The 18,811-nt window shown below is 44.8% G+C and overlaps 1 protein-coding gene across 2 annotated transcripts in view; it reads left to right on the top strand.

Moving 5' to 3' along the window:
- SUPV3L1 (Suv3 like RNA helicase) overlaps positions 1-18,811 on the top strand; it is a 1,718,675-nt gene that overhangs the window by 551,001 nt on the left and 1,148,863 nt on the right. For both annotated transcript variants that reach the window (XM_069610607.1, XM_069610608.1), the window contains exon 6: positions 16,283-16,394. In XM_069610607.1, the coding sequence (XP_069466708.1) occupies positions 16,283-16,394 (112 nt within the window). The remainder of the gene's footprint in view (positions 1-16,282; positions 16,395-18,811) is intronic.

Genomic DNA, 18,811 nt, shown 5'->3' with positions numbered 1-18,811 from the left:
CGAGTTTCGAAAAACAAACTAATACTCCGCAGCTTCCACTAGATGTCGGCCTATGCACAGCATGTGAATCTAAGCAGATACAAGCATCAGAAATACGATTACGGTGAGTAATGTATCCCATATATATATATTGTTCAATTCGTCAAATATTTTAATTTGCAAAACAAACTTATTTCTTGGTTCAGTGAGACCGGGGGGATTCAAAGAGGGGCGTTATATAAGGGTACATCATCCAGAATTAAACAAACTTTGACATACAAATATATAAATAAGGGTTTCCATTGGGCATCCCATACTAGGCATTGACTTAGTTGGAGTGCCGGATTGAAATCACTTACATAAGGCACCACTGGATCTATCCTCCTATATCCAAATCTACAGGCGTTTTTATAATCTCTGCTCTGCCTCCTCGACTACTGTTGTGTCCACTTATGTATTATCCCTGGTGACTATTCCATTTACTCCCCTCCACAACCTGGTCAGAATGTCCCTCCAACTCACCCCATTGTTCACTGCTTCCCTTCAACTCTGATTTCTTATCTATTGTATGTTCTTTTGTGATCAAAAGTGCATTGTTCCACCTGTATATAAATTATTAAAATCAGTAATTGTATCAAACATGTCATCAATGTGTAATTTTCCCTCCATTTGTGGACCGCCCAAACTTTTTGCTTTTGTTTGGCTATCCTATCCTGATTTTTGCCAGTGGAGCACAGCCTTCAGCTTCACTCCCCTGAGCTTTTGCTCACTTGTTCTTCAGAAAATGACACGTCCTTCAGACTGTCAGTACTGGGAGACTGTTTCCCTTAGTCTTTGATGTTGTCATTTCTTGGTAAGTTTTTAACAGTGCACAAATTACCTTCCAGTACCAAGCGCTGGGGTCCTTTTTGTTTTATGGCCCTAGACACCCTTGAAGGATTATTTGGTGATTGTACAAGTGTCCCTGAGACAAACTGGTGGCAGCAGTTATTATTTATAAGTGTTTTACTTCTTTTTACTGAATCATATTGTGTTTACTGCATTTGGTTCAAAGACTGTGGCAAGGTCTGAAAATGGCCATTTTGTCCCTTGCCTTCACCCAAGTCGAGTAACCTGGGGTTTCCTTATTTGGGCATCCAGCCTCCTGCGAAAACCGATCTCTTTCGCAGGATTCTGCACGTCACGTGTGTGTGTCCCCAGGGAGCGGGTTGGGACTGTCTAGTCCCGATCCACACTACTGGTGCCAGGAAGGGGCTCTGCAGCCATTCCAGGTTGTTCACCTGTTCTCTCTCCGAACTACAGAAGGGGCCAAGTATCCTGCAACTTGTGGAACTGCCAGAGATGCTTTGGAAGGTTTGGCACCTTTCACCCTCTGCTGTCCCGTTGACCCCTGTTTTCTTCATCGACCAAGAAGGCCTGCCAAGGCGCTTCACCCATTTGTAGTAGTGGGAACAACTGCTCTCGGCGCCCCCTGCTTACCCACCGAACGAGCCCCTTCGGAAGTGTTCCTGGGCCATCCATGAACTGTCCAGCTCTACCTCAGGTCATCCCGCAGAATCGCAGCTATCTCGAATTGCAACCCCTGACTTGGGACATCGCTTGCTTGTGGTCCTGTGCATTCCTCCGCCACATTTCGCAGGCCTAGCTCCTCTAGGTCCTGAATTTGGAAAGTGCATAACACTGCCCGCATCTGTGATTCACACGTCACTACCTGTTGGTGACGGTCGCTGTAGGTGCCTTGGTGTTCTGCTCGCCTGTTCCCTGAAGCCTGCTGTAACAGAATGTTCTTTGCATCCCCTTCGGAAGCTGAGAAAAGGCAACTGTCCCATTACGGACAATCGTTCTCTACCGCAGCCTCAGAGAGCCGGAGTGCTGCAAAACTGCAGGACTCGAACCTACTAGTGACCTCGGCTAAACTGGCAAAGTTTGTTCCGGACTGTGACAAGGGTCGGTGAGTACTAGCACCACTTACCGTGACCCCCAGCACAACTAATCTTTTACCCACGAATATCCCTTGAAAGGTATTCACTCTTGGCTGGGTTAGGCTGCGCTCCCTAGCTATTCTCACCCTTTGAAAACTGCTCTGCTGCCAAGGGCAGCTCCTGCTCGAATCTTCATCACCTCTAGCCCCTTGCTGACTCGCTACTGCTCTCCCAAGAAGACTCGCTTTTTGTTCCAACTGCGCGATCGTGCATTTTTATGTACAACTGTACTGTTGAGCACAAGGCTCCCACTTCTTAGGGCTGGACTCGAAATTCAAGGAACGACTCAGAAGAATTGTCTAATGCTCCTAGTGTGTTAAATGACCCTTCCTTTTGCAGGTTGTGGCTGTGTTTTACTCATTTGTCGCATTAGGAAATGTATTGTATTTATGTTATATAGTAGAGTATTTTGTGTGGTAACTGTTTTTATATAACTAAAGCTTACTTGTGTCTGTTGGTCCAGCCGACAGTAAATGTATAGATATTTTTCATATACACTTTTCTAAGAGTAATTTGTGGTTCATTACTATGAGTGCTCATTGTGGGCTTCCGATCACTCTCACCCCTCCTGAGACTTAGTCTTGACCGCCAGCCAAGCTACCTAGATTGGTCTGGCTTGTTCAGAAGGTTCCCCAGTTTCACTAAACCGAGGGTGGCCTCCTTCACCTCTGCCCACCAGGTCAGAGTTTAGAAATCCATCTTAACAAATAATGACCAGCTCTATTACAGATTGATGTTGCAGGTATTCAACCCTTACCCACTTCATAGTACATGTAGCAGCCTCAGGGTTTTTGTTGCTTTATATCACAGTATGCATTTGTTAGGGTATCCTTAACAGATGTGCATGATTTCTTTTGGAATGTTTTCTCGAAGCCCATTACGTTGTATTCTTTTTTTTATATTGTAAACACCTTTTACCGAAATCAGTACAAGGGGAGCCCCCTCCACATCCTCATACCTTAACCAAACCCTCCATCTACATTGCAGCGAAATTTGTTAAAGAAATTCGATGTAATGTGCTTTGTTGAAATAATCTGCTATGTAATGATAGAATACCTCCTTTTCCTATTAGCTGGAGTCAATGTTTGCCCTTGAGTCAGGTAATGGGACTTTCTGGGATTCTTGAGGGGACTAGGTGAAGGCCATCTGACCACCATCTTTGGACTAAACCAGTTTAGACTGGACATTAGAATGGCATCAGTGGGCGGTGGACCGATGCCCCTTGCCAGAAGAGAGTTGGCCGAAAGTCATTGGGTCTAGCTAGAAGACCTGGAAAGAGATGGACATGTGATCGTGCGTGAATAATGGCGAAGGACTAAAGATAAGCCATTGGGGGTCAAAGGGCACCAGTCTTGGCGCCCGTTGATGTGAGCTGCAGAGAGCTGCCCCTAGCCAAGAGGAGGAAGTCCTCCCCCCCCCCCCATTCTCACCCACTTTGTTTAAAAACATTTCCCACGCAAGGGCGTAGGCACAGCGTGGGACAAACAATGTGGTTGTTGGCACCTGTTGGGTGTTCACGCCTGGCTGGTTACCGGCCTAGTAGTCTGTGTGCTGTTTATTTCTGATTGCTGGGTCACTGTGGCTTGTCGCGACTCTCTTTACATCCTCCGGCTTACGGTGAACCTTTGTATCTGGGCCCCAATGGTGGATTGCAAACTATTTGCAAGTATCTGTATGTAGTTGAACGCTGCTGAAGGTCGCTTGTGTCTGTACTTTTTTTCCCTTGGAGGCTCTTTGTTGGCTTAATTGGACTACAGGACAGTAGAAAGGCTGGCGGGTGGGGGAGGGTGTCAGACTTTGGCAGGCCCTCAAGCAAGTTGAGCGTTCCCTTGACCTTTCCTTTCATCTATTCTGTTGTAGTGTGTCTCTGAGTGTGGGTGACATCACTGTTGGTGGAATGTGGTGATGTCAGTGAGTGTGGAGTACTGAGGTGTTATGTTCTGAAGTACTGTTCTAACAGTTACAGATTTAAGCTGGAATGAAGGGACGTGCCAGTGGGATCCTGTCGAGGAGGGGACAGTGCAGAGCCAGGAACATTGCCCTCCGTTGAGTTCACGGCCTGTGTTGAAGGTGCCAGCAAGCTTTAACCCCAGTTGTCCAATCGGCGTGCTTGGTGTGTCTTCAGCAGGCCGGGTGGTGCTGAAAGAACATATTTACACCTCAGTGCTGTGTTGACATTTGCACAGCTGTGTGTCCGAGGTGACAAGGGCCCACTGGTTGTCTTCCGTCCTCATCCTGTGCCAGTGGCCGGTTTCCCTGAGGAGGAAGTAAGGATGGGCAGTGTGTAGGAGGACAAGGAGCCTTGCGGGTCGGAGGAGGCCTGTGGCCTTGTTGGGTCCGGTGAAGGATTAAGCACATCCTTACGGCAAGTGAGGGAGAAGAGGTGAGGAGAGCTGCAGGGTTCTTGCCCGCTGGAGACTGACTGGAGACTGGGTGGTCCGGTCAGCGGGAGGTGCATCCCGATAGAGCGGACATCTCTTGCAGTGACTGGAGGCCGGGCGGTCCGGTCTGCAGCAGGCACGTTCTGGACAGATGGTGATAGAGCGGCCATCTGCGGCGTTGACTGCGCCCTAGGAGCATCAAAGGGTCTTTCTGTGTGGCGTAGCATGTCCATAACTATGGAGGGCATTGGTGAGGCAGTTATCTGCTTCCATGGACTGTCAGCAGGACTCCTGGGGTCTGAGTGTCTAAAATGTGCCTGCTACGGCATCTGTAGTGAAATTATGACGTCAAGGGGTCATCACGGAACGTTCCAGCATGCAGAGCTGGAACGCGGAAGAGGATTGGAGCGCGCTGCATGTACAGCGCAGGTTCATGGAGCGTGTTTGGGAGTGACGTTCAAGACAAGGTCGTCATTTCTTCATGGACTTGTTGATGTTGTTTCGGATGATGTTGTTCCGGAGCGTATTACGCCTGAACTAGTGAGGAGGATGTGCGAGATTAACCGGAACTGCTATCTGCTGTTGGGGTTCTGGAACTGTCCGACAAGCGTTTATACCTGTCATTCAGTGGCTGCTGCAGTGTCAGATGTGGAACTGCAGAGGGGTTTCGAGTTTTGTTTTGGCAGCAGCGCCACGGGAGGAGGACTGTTGGCGTTTGTCCGGAACGTTAGTAAGCAAGCATGTGTATGTAAGGCTGGTGTTTATGGAGTCTTGTCTTAGTGTTGTGGCCTTTAGGGTTGTGTTCCAGTGAGTGAGAGTTTGGGCCAGTATGAATGTGTCTGTGCGTGTTTTGGCCCGTGTGTGTTGCCAGTTAAACGATCTAATGTTTAAGGCATTGATTTTTCTTGCCGGTCTACTTAAAAATGTGGGTTTTGGACTTGTGGGTGGTGGGTTCTAATATTATGGTATTGAAATGTTTGATGTTATTTGGTTTTTATGGTAACATGATTTCTTTTGCAGGAGGGGCCAAATTACTTTCCTTCTTGGACTAGCGGGTGGGATTGGACTAGTGTGTTGTTGTTGGTCCACAAAAGACTTGCAGATGGGTTGGACCTTTTGGGTGATGGCTTAATTCCTAATTGTTGCATTGCGTTTTTATCAGCATTGTTCATAATTGACTGCCAACAAGGGAATTGGAACTTTCGTCGTTCTGGTGATGATGTTAGTGGCATCATCATTGTAATTATTCTTGTATTTTTCCCCCGTCTCCTGTGTTTTGCTGTGGTGAGTCAAGAAATTGGGGCAACGATAATAGGGGCTAAGTGGTCCTATTGCTGTAAAGGATGTTTTCTGTGACTGGGTGTGTTGCGGAATGGGTGTCCTTATGATAGCCTAGCTTGTTCTAGGTGTCCCATAGGTTGGTGATGTGGTCTTTGCAGTGTTGCATTTTGACTTGGACTAGGGGTCATGAGTTGTAGTGTGGTGTGCTGCGGTGGTGCAGTTTGGCAAGGACTAGGGGTCCTGGGTTGCAGTGATGGGGTGCTGCGGTGGTGCAGTTGGCATGGACTAGGGGTCCTGGGTTGTAGTGATGGTGTGTGCGTTGGTGCAGTTGGCTTGGACTAGGGGTCCTGTAGTGTGGCAGTGGTGTGCTGCGTCAAGTGCATTTTGGCATGGACTAGGGGTCCTGTGTTATGGTGTGCTGCGGTGATGCAGTTGGCTTGGACTAAGGGTCCTAGGTGTGTGGTGTGCTGTCACTGGCAGTCGGCTGGGACTTGGGGTCTCGTAGTGGGGTCTCGTAGCGTGGTGGCTTAAGGAGTGTGTTTTGGCGCAGTTGAGTTGGACTGTGTTTTCTTATGGTGTTCTAGTGTTAGGTGTGCTCTGAATGGGTGTTGTTCTGGACTGATTGTAGGATGGTGTGCTTGTTGTTGCTCCCGGTGAGCTGGGATTGTGCCCACGGGTTGCAGCCCTGGGGCCCTAGGGTGCAGACTAGGGTGGAAGGTTGTTTGAACAGAAGGTTTGGCGTGTTAGGTAATGTACTTTTGGGGAACGCTGGAGCGTGGCAGGCTCTAGGTTTCAAGGGGCAACTTGAAACAGGTGGAGTGTGTTTATTATGTTTGTTCCTCGTGTGTCTTTCAGTTCTGGTTTCAGGGGAGGAGTTAGCCCTTATACTATTTCGGTGGGTTCTTCATTGTTTGTGTTTTGTGGGGACGGAGTGGAGTTGGAAGGATTCTTCAGTGTTAGCCAAATGTATGAATTCTCTGGCATAGTTATTGTTCTTTGTCCATTTGTTGCACAGTTAGGGTGCATATTATTGGGGTGCCACGTAGGTTATGGTTGTGCTGTGGTTTTAGCGCTATTTGAGGCTCAGTTTCCGTTAGTGTTGGTTTCAATTTGGTTGGCAATTTGGCATTTAATATATGGTGTTGGGGTTGTGAACGAGCTCCTGATGGTCAGCTTTTGTGGAGTCTGGTTCGTTGGTGCATTTACGTGCTGGCCACATGTACTTGTGGGGATTGTTTTGGGTGAAAGTTTTAGTTGGAAGGTACTTCTTGTTCATCAAATGTAAGGAGGGGAAAGTGTTGTAGTGTGTCTGAGTGTGGGTGACATCACTGATGGTGGAATGTGGTGATGTCAGTGAGTGTGGAGTACTGAGGTGTTATGTTCTGAAGTACTGTTCTAACAGTTACAATTGGAGATCTAAGCTTGCATGAAGGGACGTGTCGGTGTCTTCCTGGAAACTAACTACCAATAAACCTACAGATAACTTACCTGCTGGTCCGGGTGTTACTTCAGGTACCAAGTTATTTCATATTCCTCTTGTTTTTGGGTCTGTTTCTTATGTATTTTATTACAGCCCAACTCTGTGTATTTAAATATTTTGTTTTACAATGAATTTTAATCTATACTGTTTTATTCTGTTTTATCATTGCATTTCATGAATGATTTGAACTTGATCTTTTTTTGGTTTTAGCAATTCATTGTTAAACTTGCCAAACTGTATTGGTGCTAAATTGTGATAAACCTAATAATAGTCACACAAAAGGCCAAGGAAAGCCTATCTGGGATTTAGTTAGGCTAAAAAAAACAAGAATATTCAGGGTACTAATAGGTTTGGGCATCAACCCTCTCTGGACATATATTTTAAGGAAATGTCAGGGAGAATTGAAGAATGCATTTTTAATACAGAAAGGGCTATTGTAGCTGCAACTAAGGGGTGTCTTGAGTGTCCCGTAAATTGGACTATTTTGGGAGTGGCAGTCTCTTCTATCCTGGTGCCTCCCTGGATAAAAATGCTGAATTAGTCAGTTCTCCCGCAGGACACCATTTCCTATTTTAGAATCTGTGTTGAACTCTGAGCTGTCCACCTTGTCTGCACCGGCCACCCCATTTCACTTCCCTGAACCCTTAACCCTGTGTAGTCAGGAGCTTCCCCAGAGAGGGGGAGGAGTCTATTCAGGCTTAACCATTGGCTCTGGATAATGGAAGGCCCTCTCTTCATCTTTGGTCAGTGAAACATCTTTGGACACTGAGTTCAAATTAGTGGAAGAACTTTTGGATAAGAAGTTGGGCCCTATAATGGGAATGTTACTTTCCCTTAAACAGTTGGTCATGGGTTCCTTGACAATTACAGACTATTCAATCAGGCTGATTAAGAACGGGTTATCAGATATTGAGACCCATGTCCCGTTAGGGGCTTCAGTCGCCCCAAGGCCAGTTCTTCATAACCGGTTCAGTGACCCCTTTAAACTCCCTGTATACCCTATTATTGCTTTAGTTATAGTTGATGTCACTTCCTCTCCCCAATCTGGTATGTCTGCCATCAGCTCCATGACTGGAGGATTGAGGAGAGAGCTGAAAGGGTTGAATGTGTATGAGCGGGGTTGTAAAGAGACACTGGATTTGCCCTCAGCTGCGGTTCCATTTGTGGGAGTCATAGTTGGTATCCCTTCTCTCCCTAGCGGTCATAAGGAGCCAACCATTACCCTAATGAATAAGACGATTTATTGGGTTAATGTTAACTTGCAGAATCCTAAGATCAACCCACGTTCCTTGTTGATGGCTTGGATTTGAGTTGGGTGGGGTTTGTCGCCTAAAAGTATTAAGGGGGATTGTGTGCTATGGACAGTGGCTAATTCCGCAATGTTGAGTTATTTGGTGAATGCTAATCTTTCCAGGGGACCAAAGCACCTTGTCCAGTCAGGCTCTAGCCGTTTAGTCTCATTAGCCTTCTATCACCCGACCATAGTTTCTCAGGACCATTTTAGGATGGATACTCCAGAAGCTTCTTGCATCTTAAGTAATAGGGCGAGTAGTTGTGATGGAAGGAGTGGGGTGTGCACAGCCCGAAAGGGCGAGTCAAAGGTCAAACAGGAATGCTACGAACCCAAGACAACAGACAGTTTCCTCAATACCTAAAGGTGGAGGCGCGGTTCTGTTGTCCAATCGTTTTCCGGTCTGTCTTCTATAGAATAAATTGATTTACTGGATCCGCAGATTTCTGTGAATTAATCATTGGGTTTAGTGCAGGTCCCTAGTGTAATGACCGATAAAGTGAATCTTTCCTCTGAGAATTTGCCCTTTGGTTACTCTGCTTTTCTTTCTTGGGCTATAGCTGGAGCTAAAGGGAAGCTCCAGATCTAGCTATTGTAGCTTTTCTGAAGCAGTTTAATGATCTTATTCCAGGAAACCTGGGCTATGGAAGACCTCTTGGATGGTTGTCATTTTCACTTCAGGCCATAGTGAATTAGAAAGGACATGCTTTTGGGGTTGTGGCTATTATGATTAAGACCTCATTAGCCTGCACCTGTAAGAATTTAGATCCCAATGTTTCCTTTCTCCAACATGCTGTACTCTCTTCCCCCTTCTGGGCCATCTTTGTCTCAAGTGAATTTTAACAATAACTCCGAGCCTAATGGACTGGCCGCTATTACAGTATCTTTGGAGGAGAAGGTGATCCCCACGTTACATACGAATACTATTTTGCTGGTAGGGAGTAATTTTTAATTTAAAAATGCGGACCAGTCCGGCAGAAGACATTCATCATTCCACAGAAGATGAGGTGAGGGGAATTCCATCTCCAGGAATGTTGGATCCACGCATTTGTGCCAGAGGATTTCAGCTAGGATCTTGGCTCATAGTGTGGCCTCGGAGCCGTCATGTGTGTCCGGGCAAGAAAATGTTTAGTAATCATCTCGGTTCCTCAACAGTGGACTACTATCTTGTTGAGGTTTATACATTGGCACCTGATACACACGTTCAAAGTACGCTGAGCCCCACAGTGACCATTTTCCTATTTGTTTAAAATGTCTCTCACAGTGCGATCTGCCTTTTGAACACATTGAAGGTATTTTGACCAACCCACATAAAAAAATTCAGGGTTAAATTTGAGAATATTGACCCTGATATTTGTTGTCAAAACCTGGTTCCTTCGTGCTCTACAAGGATATTGACTGTAATGAAGGAAGGCTCTACCCTTTCTGAGCTAGTTGCAAACTTTTTTAGAACTCAGTGTGGTGTCAAATCTTTCCAGAGGGGCAGACCTATAAAGGCTGGTTAAAGGAACACTGCAGAGCTTCGAAGCAAGCACTTTTATTCATCTTGCATTCGCCTGAAAGGCCTAAGGGTGCAGAGTATTGGATAGCTTTTGAGCACAGGAAGAAGGAACTAGATGAAGAGGCCTGGGGCTCGTTGTTGGCCATTGAGGCAAATTATACTTGGAAGTTCTGGGATTTTGTAGCCCAAGGCCCGAAATATAAGATCATGAGATAAAACACAGAGTTCCATGTACAGGCTACCAACTAGGTTTTTATTCCCTGTATTATGGTACCTCAGAGCCTGAGGAAACCTGTGCCCTGGGTACTCTGCTTTCCGTCTCATGGAAGGAGGTTTGGATAGCTTTCTATAATCAAACACATAACCGTGCCACTGGACCTGATGCTGTCCCTGCAGACATATTTCTTTCAAGCCTGCTATCATTGACATTCTTGGTATGTATACACATGGGTAAAGGAGCATGTGTTTGTTATGGGGAGCGGTGCCGGGGCACTGCCTTTTTTAAAGTAAATTTGGGGTTGCATCAGGGTTGAGTATTGGCCCCCATTCTTTTTGCGTTTATATATATATATATATATATATATATCTGACTCCATGCTGCTACGGAGGAAACGCGTGCAGAGCATCTGATTGTAGCCTGTATTAGGTTATAACAATGACACGGTTTTGATAGCCACACCCGAATGCACTTCAGATGGTGATCTTAGAATACATTGCATTTATGAACTCTCTTGACTTTAAGATAAACACAGCCAAATCTGCAGTTATGGCATGTGACCCAGGCAGGAATTTAATAAAGATACACCCAATGTTGAGTAATGGCGTGGTAATTCCGATGGTGAATCAATTTGATTACTTGGCCATTCGGTTCGCTTGTTCGGTTACAGGTAATGCCCATGTGAGCAAGCAAGAGATCCTTATGGGCCATCACTTGGAGTGGTGTCTCGTTTTAGGGCCATGTGCACTGGTCATCCTTTGCATATGATCTTGAAAGTTTTTATAAGGGCCAAACCAAGGATGCTGCCAATCATGGTGCGTTCTTGTGGGGCTCTGAAGGGGTCACTGCTCTTCAAATAAAAGAGAATGCATTTTTGAGACCTGTTGGGGTTGCCTACTGCAGCCCCTATTTATTTACACATGCAGAATTAGGTCTGGAGTTTTTGGAGGATGACTGGGTTTTAGTCCCTGTGTTTTGCGTGTGTTTTTGTTTGGCTCCATACACACCAGCCCTGACTATGCTGTGTCAGGGCTAATCCAAGGGTAGCCCTGACACAGCATATTCTTAGGGCCATTATCGGTGCTGAAGGCTGGAACAGGATTCCTTGGCCCAAGTACATTAATGGTTTTCTGCTTCAGTCCAATGTCCCCACACTATTACCGCCAAATAATTTAGGTGTTTTGCTTTGATTAGTTGGGTAGATAGTATCTAGCCTTATCTTACTTTTGGTGCCTATCCATACGATTGGTGGGCAATAACAAGAGCATGTTTCAATCTGCTTTTGCTGAGTTCAGTCACTGCAAATTGGAAGGGTTATGCAGATATTTCTAGTTGCCCTCTCTGTGGTTATAAATCAGAGGATATTTTACATTTTGTAATGTTTTGCCCTTTGTACTGGCTCATTAGGCAACATACAATCTTGCTAGTTTTACAGTTGCATTTTGTGTAATGCTGGCCAGCCTTTTTCTTTCTTTTAAAGGCAGACCCTCCCTACGTGTCTTGGGCATTGCTTTCTTTTATAAAGGGAGCTTTGAATGTAAGGAAATGTTAGATAGCTCCTATATTCAAAGCATAAACGGCAAAGCGTTGTGATTTTGTATGTAAAACCTTCTTTGAATGTCATGTAGGTGGAATCTCATCTTGTGGCTGATAACTGGTGTCGGTTGATCCATGACAGTTCTTCTTAGAAAATTCTACTGCATCAGCAATATATAGCGGATCAACTTAAATCCATCAATTTCTGAAAATGTTCTCTTTTATCAGTATTGTAACTAGCTCTGTATCTGTTCCTTTTGCGTTTAATGACGTTTCTGAAGGAGAGGTTACTGATACAATGCTCTTGATGAAACCAACATCATGCAAAGGGGACACTTTCGACTTCATCAACCTGGAGGTCTCTTAAAAAAGATTGGTAGCTCAAGCTTCAATACCTGGGCACCGAGTCTTTGGAATTCATTGCCATCCAATCTTAAGGGATGTGCGTCGACTGCTCAATTCAAGAAACCTTTAAAAACCCATCTCTTTGATATGGGCACAGGTTACATTATTTTCTGTCTTTTTACCTCTCTGCATCCCTTTTTATGTTCTATGTTTTTGCCTTGTGAGTGCCTTGAGGCTTTTGGGGGAATGGCACCATAAAAGAAATATATAGATGGATAATAATTGAATGTTTATGGGTTGTTTTTTTCTATTTTGGGTGTAGATGCTTCTCCAGCGTTACAAATGGACAATCGTTTGTTTTGAATGACATCTATTTAAGGACGTCGCATTTTGCACATCAGTGTAGGATCCACCATCTCTGTATTAGCTATTTAAGTACTGTTTGCAAGTTTTGCTCATCGCTGGTTTCGATATTGTGATGTTATTTTTTAACTCCATCCTTGTGCTTCATTTGTGCTTTTTATCCCTTCTAAATGCAATGATTTAATTCATTTTTTGTAATTGTTAAAACATTGTTGCCGAAATAAAGTATTCAAAACAAAGAAAGATAATTGCGAATGGATGCATTGCATTCTTCTAAATGGATGGGGGAGGTGTCAACCGGATGTGTCGTAGTACATGTTCGGCTGAACCACAGGGATTGTGTAAGGGCAGGTGAGGTGTAGGGGGGGTCGGGTGAGGTGGTGGGTTAGGAAACATCTCTTAAGATATTGGCTTGCAAGCAAATAGAACCTGATTTGTCCATTCCATTATGAGCTAATCTGGTAGTCTCATTTCTTTGCTTCGATAATACCAAGAAATGAATAGTGTTGCATGTATCTGCATAACTAACCTCTATACTTGCCATAACAAATTTAAGCTCGTATTTAAGAGTAAAAAAAGGCCAGTGTGTGAAATGTCTGCTAAACTTTAGAACTCAAAGGTCTAAATAAAAATGGGTATATTTAATCAACTAACATAAGGGGATTGCTCTTGGTATGAATTCACACGGGTATTCAAATATCAGTTCCTCTTTAACCATAAGCCTTTGGAACTTTTTGGCACCGCACAGTGGATGTGCCACAGCATCGCTTTTGATCAACTATTAAATACTTGAGTCATCCATATCTTGGTCCTGCTACACAGCAACAACAACGCTAGAGTACGGCTGGACCACTCGGTGGGGGGGGGGGGCGATTGATCCCATACTTATTAATACGGGTGTGAAACGGGGGTGCGTTGCTGCCCCTGTTCTATACAACCTGTATATAGCAGAACTCCCCCGCCTATTTGGAGTAGCTAATTGCTCGCCATGGATTGGTGATCTGCCCGTGGTGCGGAGGCTATATGCGGATGACTTAGTCCTCTTTGACCGTACGTATAAAGGAGTGAAGATCCTACTTAATGAGCTATCCATATACGCCCAAGAATTAGGGCTGACCATTAACCTGGAAAAAAACCTGCGTAATGCTGGTCACCAGACACATGGGCAATAAGACCCAGTTGGACACAACGATTGGCATTGTTGCCTACGTCGAGTCCTATCCATACTTGGGTCTGGAGATTAGTGCCAAGCTGATTACGACCTAATTAAGATTAAGAAAATTTGCTTAGCTAAGCAGTAATGCTACAGGCACGCAAGTTTGCTGGGGGTCATGCAGGCTTCTCATTGACTGTGATGTTGTTGCTTTACAAACAATGCTTTGTTCCGTCGCTGTTGTATGGACTCGAAGCATTGGCCATGCAGGATTTTTCCTGGCTTAACATCTTGGAAGGCCTATTTTGGCGAGCAATGCTGAATCTGGGCCCATCTTGCTCGATGGAATACCTTTGCCTGGAATTGGGTCTTAACTCCTTGGGAGGGATGGCGAGTCGGGCGAGAGGATGTTTCTATCTGAAGTACCGATCCACTCCAGAATGTGGTTTGCTGGCGGCAGCCAGTTGGAATTTTGACTCAGTCTTTGTGGGATCCAACTTTAAATCTCTCAATGAGAAGTTGTTTGAGATTAGCTGGTCCCCTAATTTTAGTTTAGGCACCCCATATATTCATCTAAACAAACCTTTTGTAAAATAATTTGACAGATTGGATTGATGAAATTATTATACTCATTTGGCCAAATTAAGAGGATATGAGGCAGTCTCCCATGTGATTCACCCCTATCGTAAAATTCAACCCTATCCGTTACTATGCCCAGACCCAGCTATTAGGACTTTTATACTCAAACACTGCACAAACCAGTTACTAGTGCATACAATAATTTGTATTTGTATTTTATTATTATTTATATAGCGCTTTAATCCAAAGTGCTTTACAGTTTAACAACCTGGAAACAACAAACAAGGAACATAGAAGCAATAACAGTATACATGATTCAAACCAGGAAAACAGCATGTGGAACAATTTTCATTTGAGAAGGAAGAAGAAAGGAGGGTGAGGGGAGGAGAAAAGGGAGAGAGTGTGGTGAGTAGCGGGAGAAGTAGGGAGGATGGAGATCATGGGGAGACGGGGAAGATAGAGGAGCAAGGAAGAGGGTATTGGGAGGAGAGAGAAAAGGTGAAAGGGACGGGGGAGGAGTCAGGGAGGGGAGCAAAGGAGTGCTTTCAAGGAGGAACGGAAGGAAGAATGGGTGGAAGTGGAGCGGATAGTGAGGGGAAGGGAGTTCCAATGAAGGGGGGCAAGGAGCGGAAACGTGAAGAGGCACACGGGGGGACAAAGTAAGAAGAGATCAGCTGAACGAAGGGAGCGGGAAGAGGTATAGAATGAGAGAAGAGAGGAGAGGTAAGGAGGGGCAAGGTCATGCAGAGATTTAAAGACAAGACAAAGGAAGTGAAATTTAAGTTGGGAATGGAAAGGAAGCCAGCCTAGGTTGGAAAGTGAGTTGGAGATGGAGTCATGGGGAGAGAGAAGAACGAGGGTACGGATGGCAGAGTGGTAGATGGATTTAAGGGGGGGCAAGATGAGAGGTAGGGAGACCGAAAAAGAGAGAAGAGCAGTAGAAAAGGCGAGAAAAGATAAGGGTGGAGTTTAAGAGCATAGTAGCATGGAAGGTAAGAGAAGAACAGACTTTACGGATATTGAAGAGGTGGTAGCGACATGAGCGAGAAGTAAAGGAAATATGCTGAGTGAAGGAAAGGTATAGTATAATAGGGCCTCTACTGGGTCTTGTGGCGGAGGATAGATTTTGTTTCATTTGCTCCCTTCCTGATAAACCGGAAGCAGCCAGACATGTGCTCTCCCAGTGTGTAAAACTGGGAAACATATACATGTATAATATTGGGAGCCATGTGCACAGCTACAAGACAATCCTCCCAGACACCTTTTGGGACAATCGTTGGAATACCAGTTCCCTCACTATGCAAATTGCACTCTTACGAGTATGGCTTCATTTGCAAATTTTCTTTACTTAGGGGGGTACACTCTGCCCAAACTGTTTTATCCTACATTCAGGAGCGAATGCGGTAATAAATTGAAAATCTGATAATGATATGTGAGTGATAACCTGGGATGAATTAAAGAAGGGTGGGAGTGTAACGTGACGGAATGAGGTGGCTCGGCCTCTTCAAACTAACTCTTGGTCCTTATATAGCTAGTTGATTAATATTCCAATTTTTTTCTGTTACAAGTCTAAGCCTATGAGAAGACTAATGCTAGACTTTTACCATTTTATGATGAGTGAGTTATGTGGTTTGCATCGTTACTTCCTTCAAATATTTTAACGAAGTCAGCAGTATGAATGATGATTTATGCACAGCCATGCACTTTACGTTTCATCTGTCTGTTTTAATGAATTAGGTCTTATTGCCAATTATGTTTTATTACGGTCTTAGACTTTTGTGCTGATATTTGTAAATGATTAATGTGAGCTGTTTGTTGAATGTTGTGTAAAGTTCTTAACTGAACTAAACCAAAATAAAGATTTATTATTAAAACCCATATTGAAACCTTTGCCACACCACACAAGGTAGACCCACAAGCCAGGCGTTTCTGCTGTTCTTTCCCGTGTGCTTTTTTTTTTTTTATACATAAAGATTCTCTGATCTTTGGATTCCTTTTAGAATCAGTATTGGTCATGTCTTTAAGGTCCTCTGGGTAAGTAAATGGCCAATGTTAGACAACAATTGGCTGTGTATGACACAAGATGGCAAGGGGAAGAGTTTGAAACACCAAGATAACTACTGCCAAAGTCTCTTTATTTAAAATGTCTTTGTAATTAAGGATAAATGTGTGTTAATATAAATATTTACTTCAGGGTGTCCCGTGTGATTTGGTGACTGGAGAAGAAGTGGTACATGTTGATCCGGAAGGCAGACCAGCTAGCCATGTGGCTTGCACCATTGAGATGTGCAGTGTTTCAACACCTTGTATGTATTCATGCTTTAGTGGTTTGTTTTGTTTTCAATGTCATGTAAAATATTTTAAAAAACAAATTGCCTATATATTTTCTGTGTGTGAAGATTCTATCAAATATGAACAACACTTGTACATTTAGAGTAATTGAATATATTGTCACAGATGATCTCATGAACACACCAAATCTTGAAGACTGTTAAATGGCTTTTATTAACATGTTTGAATAGTGTCTCAATAAGGGCTGCCTCCCAACCCCCCTCTCTTCTCCCGTGGGCTTTTCCCTCCATATCCCAAGAGTCCCTAAATCCCAAACTGGTTATTAGAGATTGGCAACCCCTACAATCTGAGATTTGGCTTGCTAATGATGAGAGCATAAAGGCAAATGACTTGTATCTCTTACTTCCTGTGGACATTTCACGGCGGATCCTAACTTTGAGTCCCACATGCAGAAAATATCAAGAAGTGGTGCCTCTCAATCACTCGGGTCTCACTTGGTCTTTACTGGTCACAGTCTTGTACTTCTTGCCCTAATTTTCTCTCCTTTCTTTTCTGCTACTTTCCTCCCTTTTCTTCCTCATACCTCCTGCTCATCTCCCAGTGATGCTTTTCTGTCTAATACTATGCTCCCCCCTCTGCTCTCCTCCTCTCCCCCTTCTCCCCCAAACCTCCTAGTCACACTCTTAACTATTACCAAACAATACCTTAACTTGCACATGCTCACTATAATCTTCCACGCTCTGCTGCACTGTTCTTCCTCCGCCTGATCTTTCAGTGGTCCTCCTCCTCTCTTGATCTTGCCCATAGAATTTACACTGCCCTGTTTCTTGTGATCCCCCACCCCCCCTTTTTATATTCTTCCCTCTTTCTTTGGTTCTGGCACCCAGCAAACTTTCTGGCCAATCAGTACCATGTCCTTTCCCCAGGGGTGTCATGCAGGTGCAAGGATTTAAAGTTCCTCTGAAGCCCCACTCCTTCTCAACTGCAGGTCCGCCGGAGTTCTGAAATGGTGTGCCGCGACAGTCCATCTCAAAGTTCTTATGAGCGTGGTCTGGAGCTTCCTGGTTTCCTGATGTTCACCGCCAACACTCACGTGTGGGTTGTGTGCTGCCTCCTCTGTCTCAATAACTTCTAGGTTCTGTAGTCCTGGAAGAGTGAAAACAGAAAAACTGGCATATCTGAGCATGACAGTTATGGTGCAATTACAAGTGGTACTGGTCAGTTGCAAGGGCCCAGGTAGAAGGGACAGATTGGTGGCCCTCCCAACTCCCTCACTCCACTGCTGAGGCAGGACTGGCTCTGGCAAACACCCCGGAAGGCCTCCTGCCCTAATCTGAGTGGGGTTCCCATCACTCCTTCACTGCCACAGTATGTACTGAAAAAGTTCCATATTCTTTATTCTGCTTTTTTTCCAGGATTGGATCTTTCATAGATTGACATGCTATGAATATTTCCCTGGTCACCTTATTTTTTTCCCTTGCATAAAGCCAAGAGAACTTTCCATTTTGTTGGCTGTCACCCTCCTTATGGGTGCTTTTGGTCCCAACCAACAGGACATTGGGGGTCATTACGACCCAGGCGTTAACCATGGCGCTATTAGCGCCATGGTTGACGCCGGTATTTTACCGATTGCGCCATGGTGGATGGCGGAATTACTGCCCCATTCCAAGGTTGGCGGGGCAGTAATTCCCCATTCACCATTGGCTCTTCCCCATTCCCATTTTTGCCCCCATAAGGCTCAATGGGAATGGGGAAGGCGGTAATTACGGTACCACAAATTGCGGTACCGTAATTACCTCGAAAGTCCCTTTGCGGGTTCCTTCCTTAACGGCTAGTAAAACTAGCCGTTAAGGTAGGGACCCGCAAAGGGACAATGTAATTAGGCGGTAAGGGGTTAACGGCGCCGCCACCTTTTACGGCGCTGTTAACCCCTTACCGCCTGGGTCATAATGAGGCCCATTGAGTAGCTAGACCCCTTACACTCGCTTCCTTGTCCTCCCCTCAGATTGTAACCATGTCTCACACTGATGGTAGTCCTTGTGTTTTCTCATCTGAGAAAATATCTTCTTCATTAGGAAAACCGTATTTCTTTGTTTCTTCGTGTTATCACGTCTTCAAGGTAATCTTCGTCTTCTACAATAGATAAGGGGATAGAATGTGAAACAAGAAAGCCTTTACCACTTGTGGCCTTAAGAATGTCTTTGAGGGAGACAGGCACACCCTGTATCTACTGCCTGTACCACAACCACACAGAGCAGTGTGATATGTGTAAGGGGTTTAGTTCGAAAACCCCATAGGACGGGAATCATCGCCTTGTCTTTTGGCTCAACGAGGGAAACTATCCCCTTAGTGTAACTGCCCCTCCGACTCAGTCCACAAGGCGTATGGCTATCCGCAAGGACAAGGCTGTGCTCTAGAACAAGAGCACGAT

Source organism: Ambystoma mexicanum, chromosome 8 (genome assembly GCF_040938575.1).
Source record: "Ambystoma mexicanum isolate Mex_15411 chromosome 8, UKY_AmexF1_1, whole genome shotgun sequence".
Taxonomy (NCBI): Eukaryota; Metazoa; Chordata; class Amphibia; order Caudata; family Ambystomatidae; genus Ambystoma; species Ambystoma mexicanum.
The sequence above is the reverse complement of the archived record's forward strand: the minus strand, read 5'-3'. Positions and strand labels throughout refer to the sequence as shown.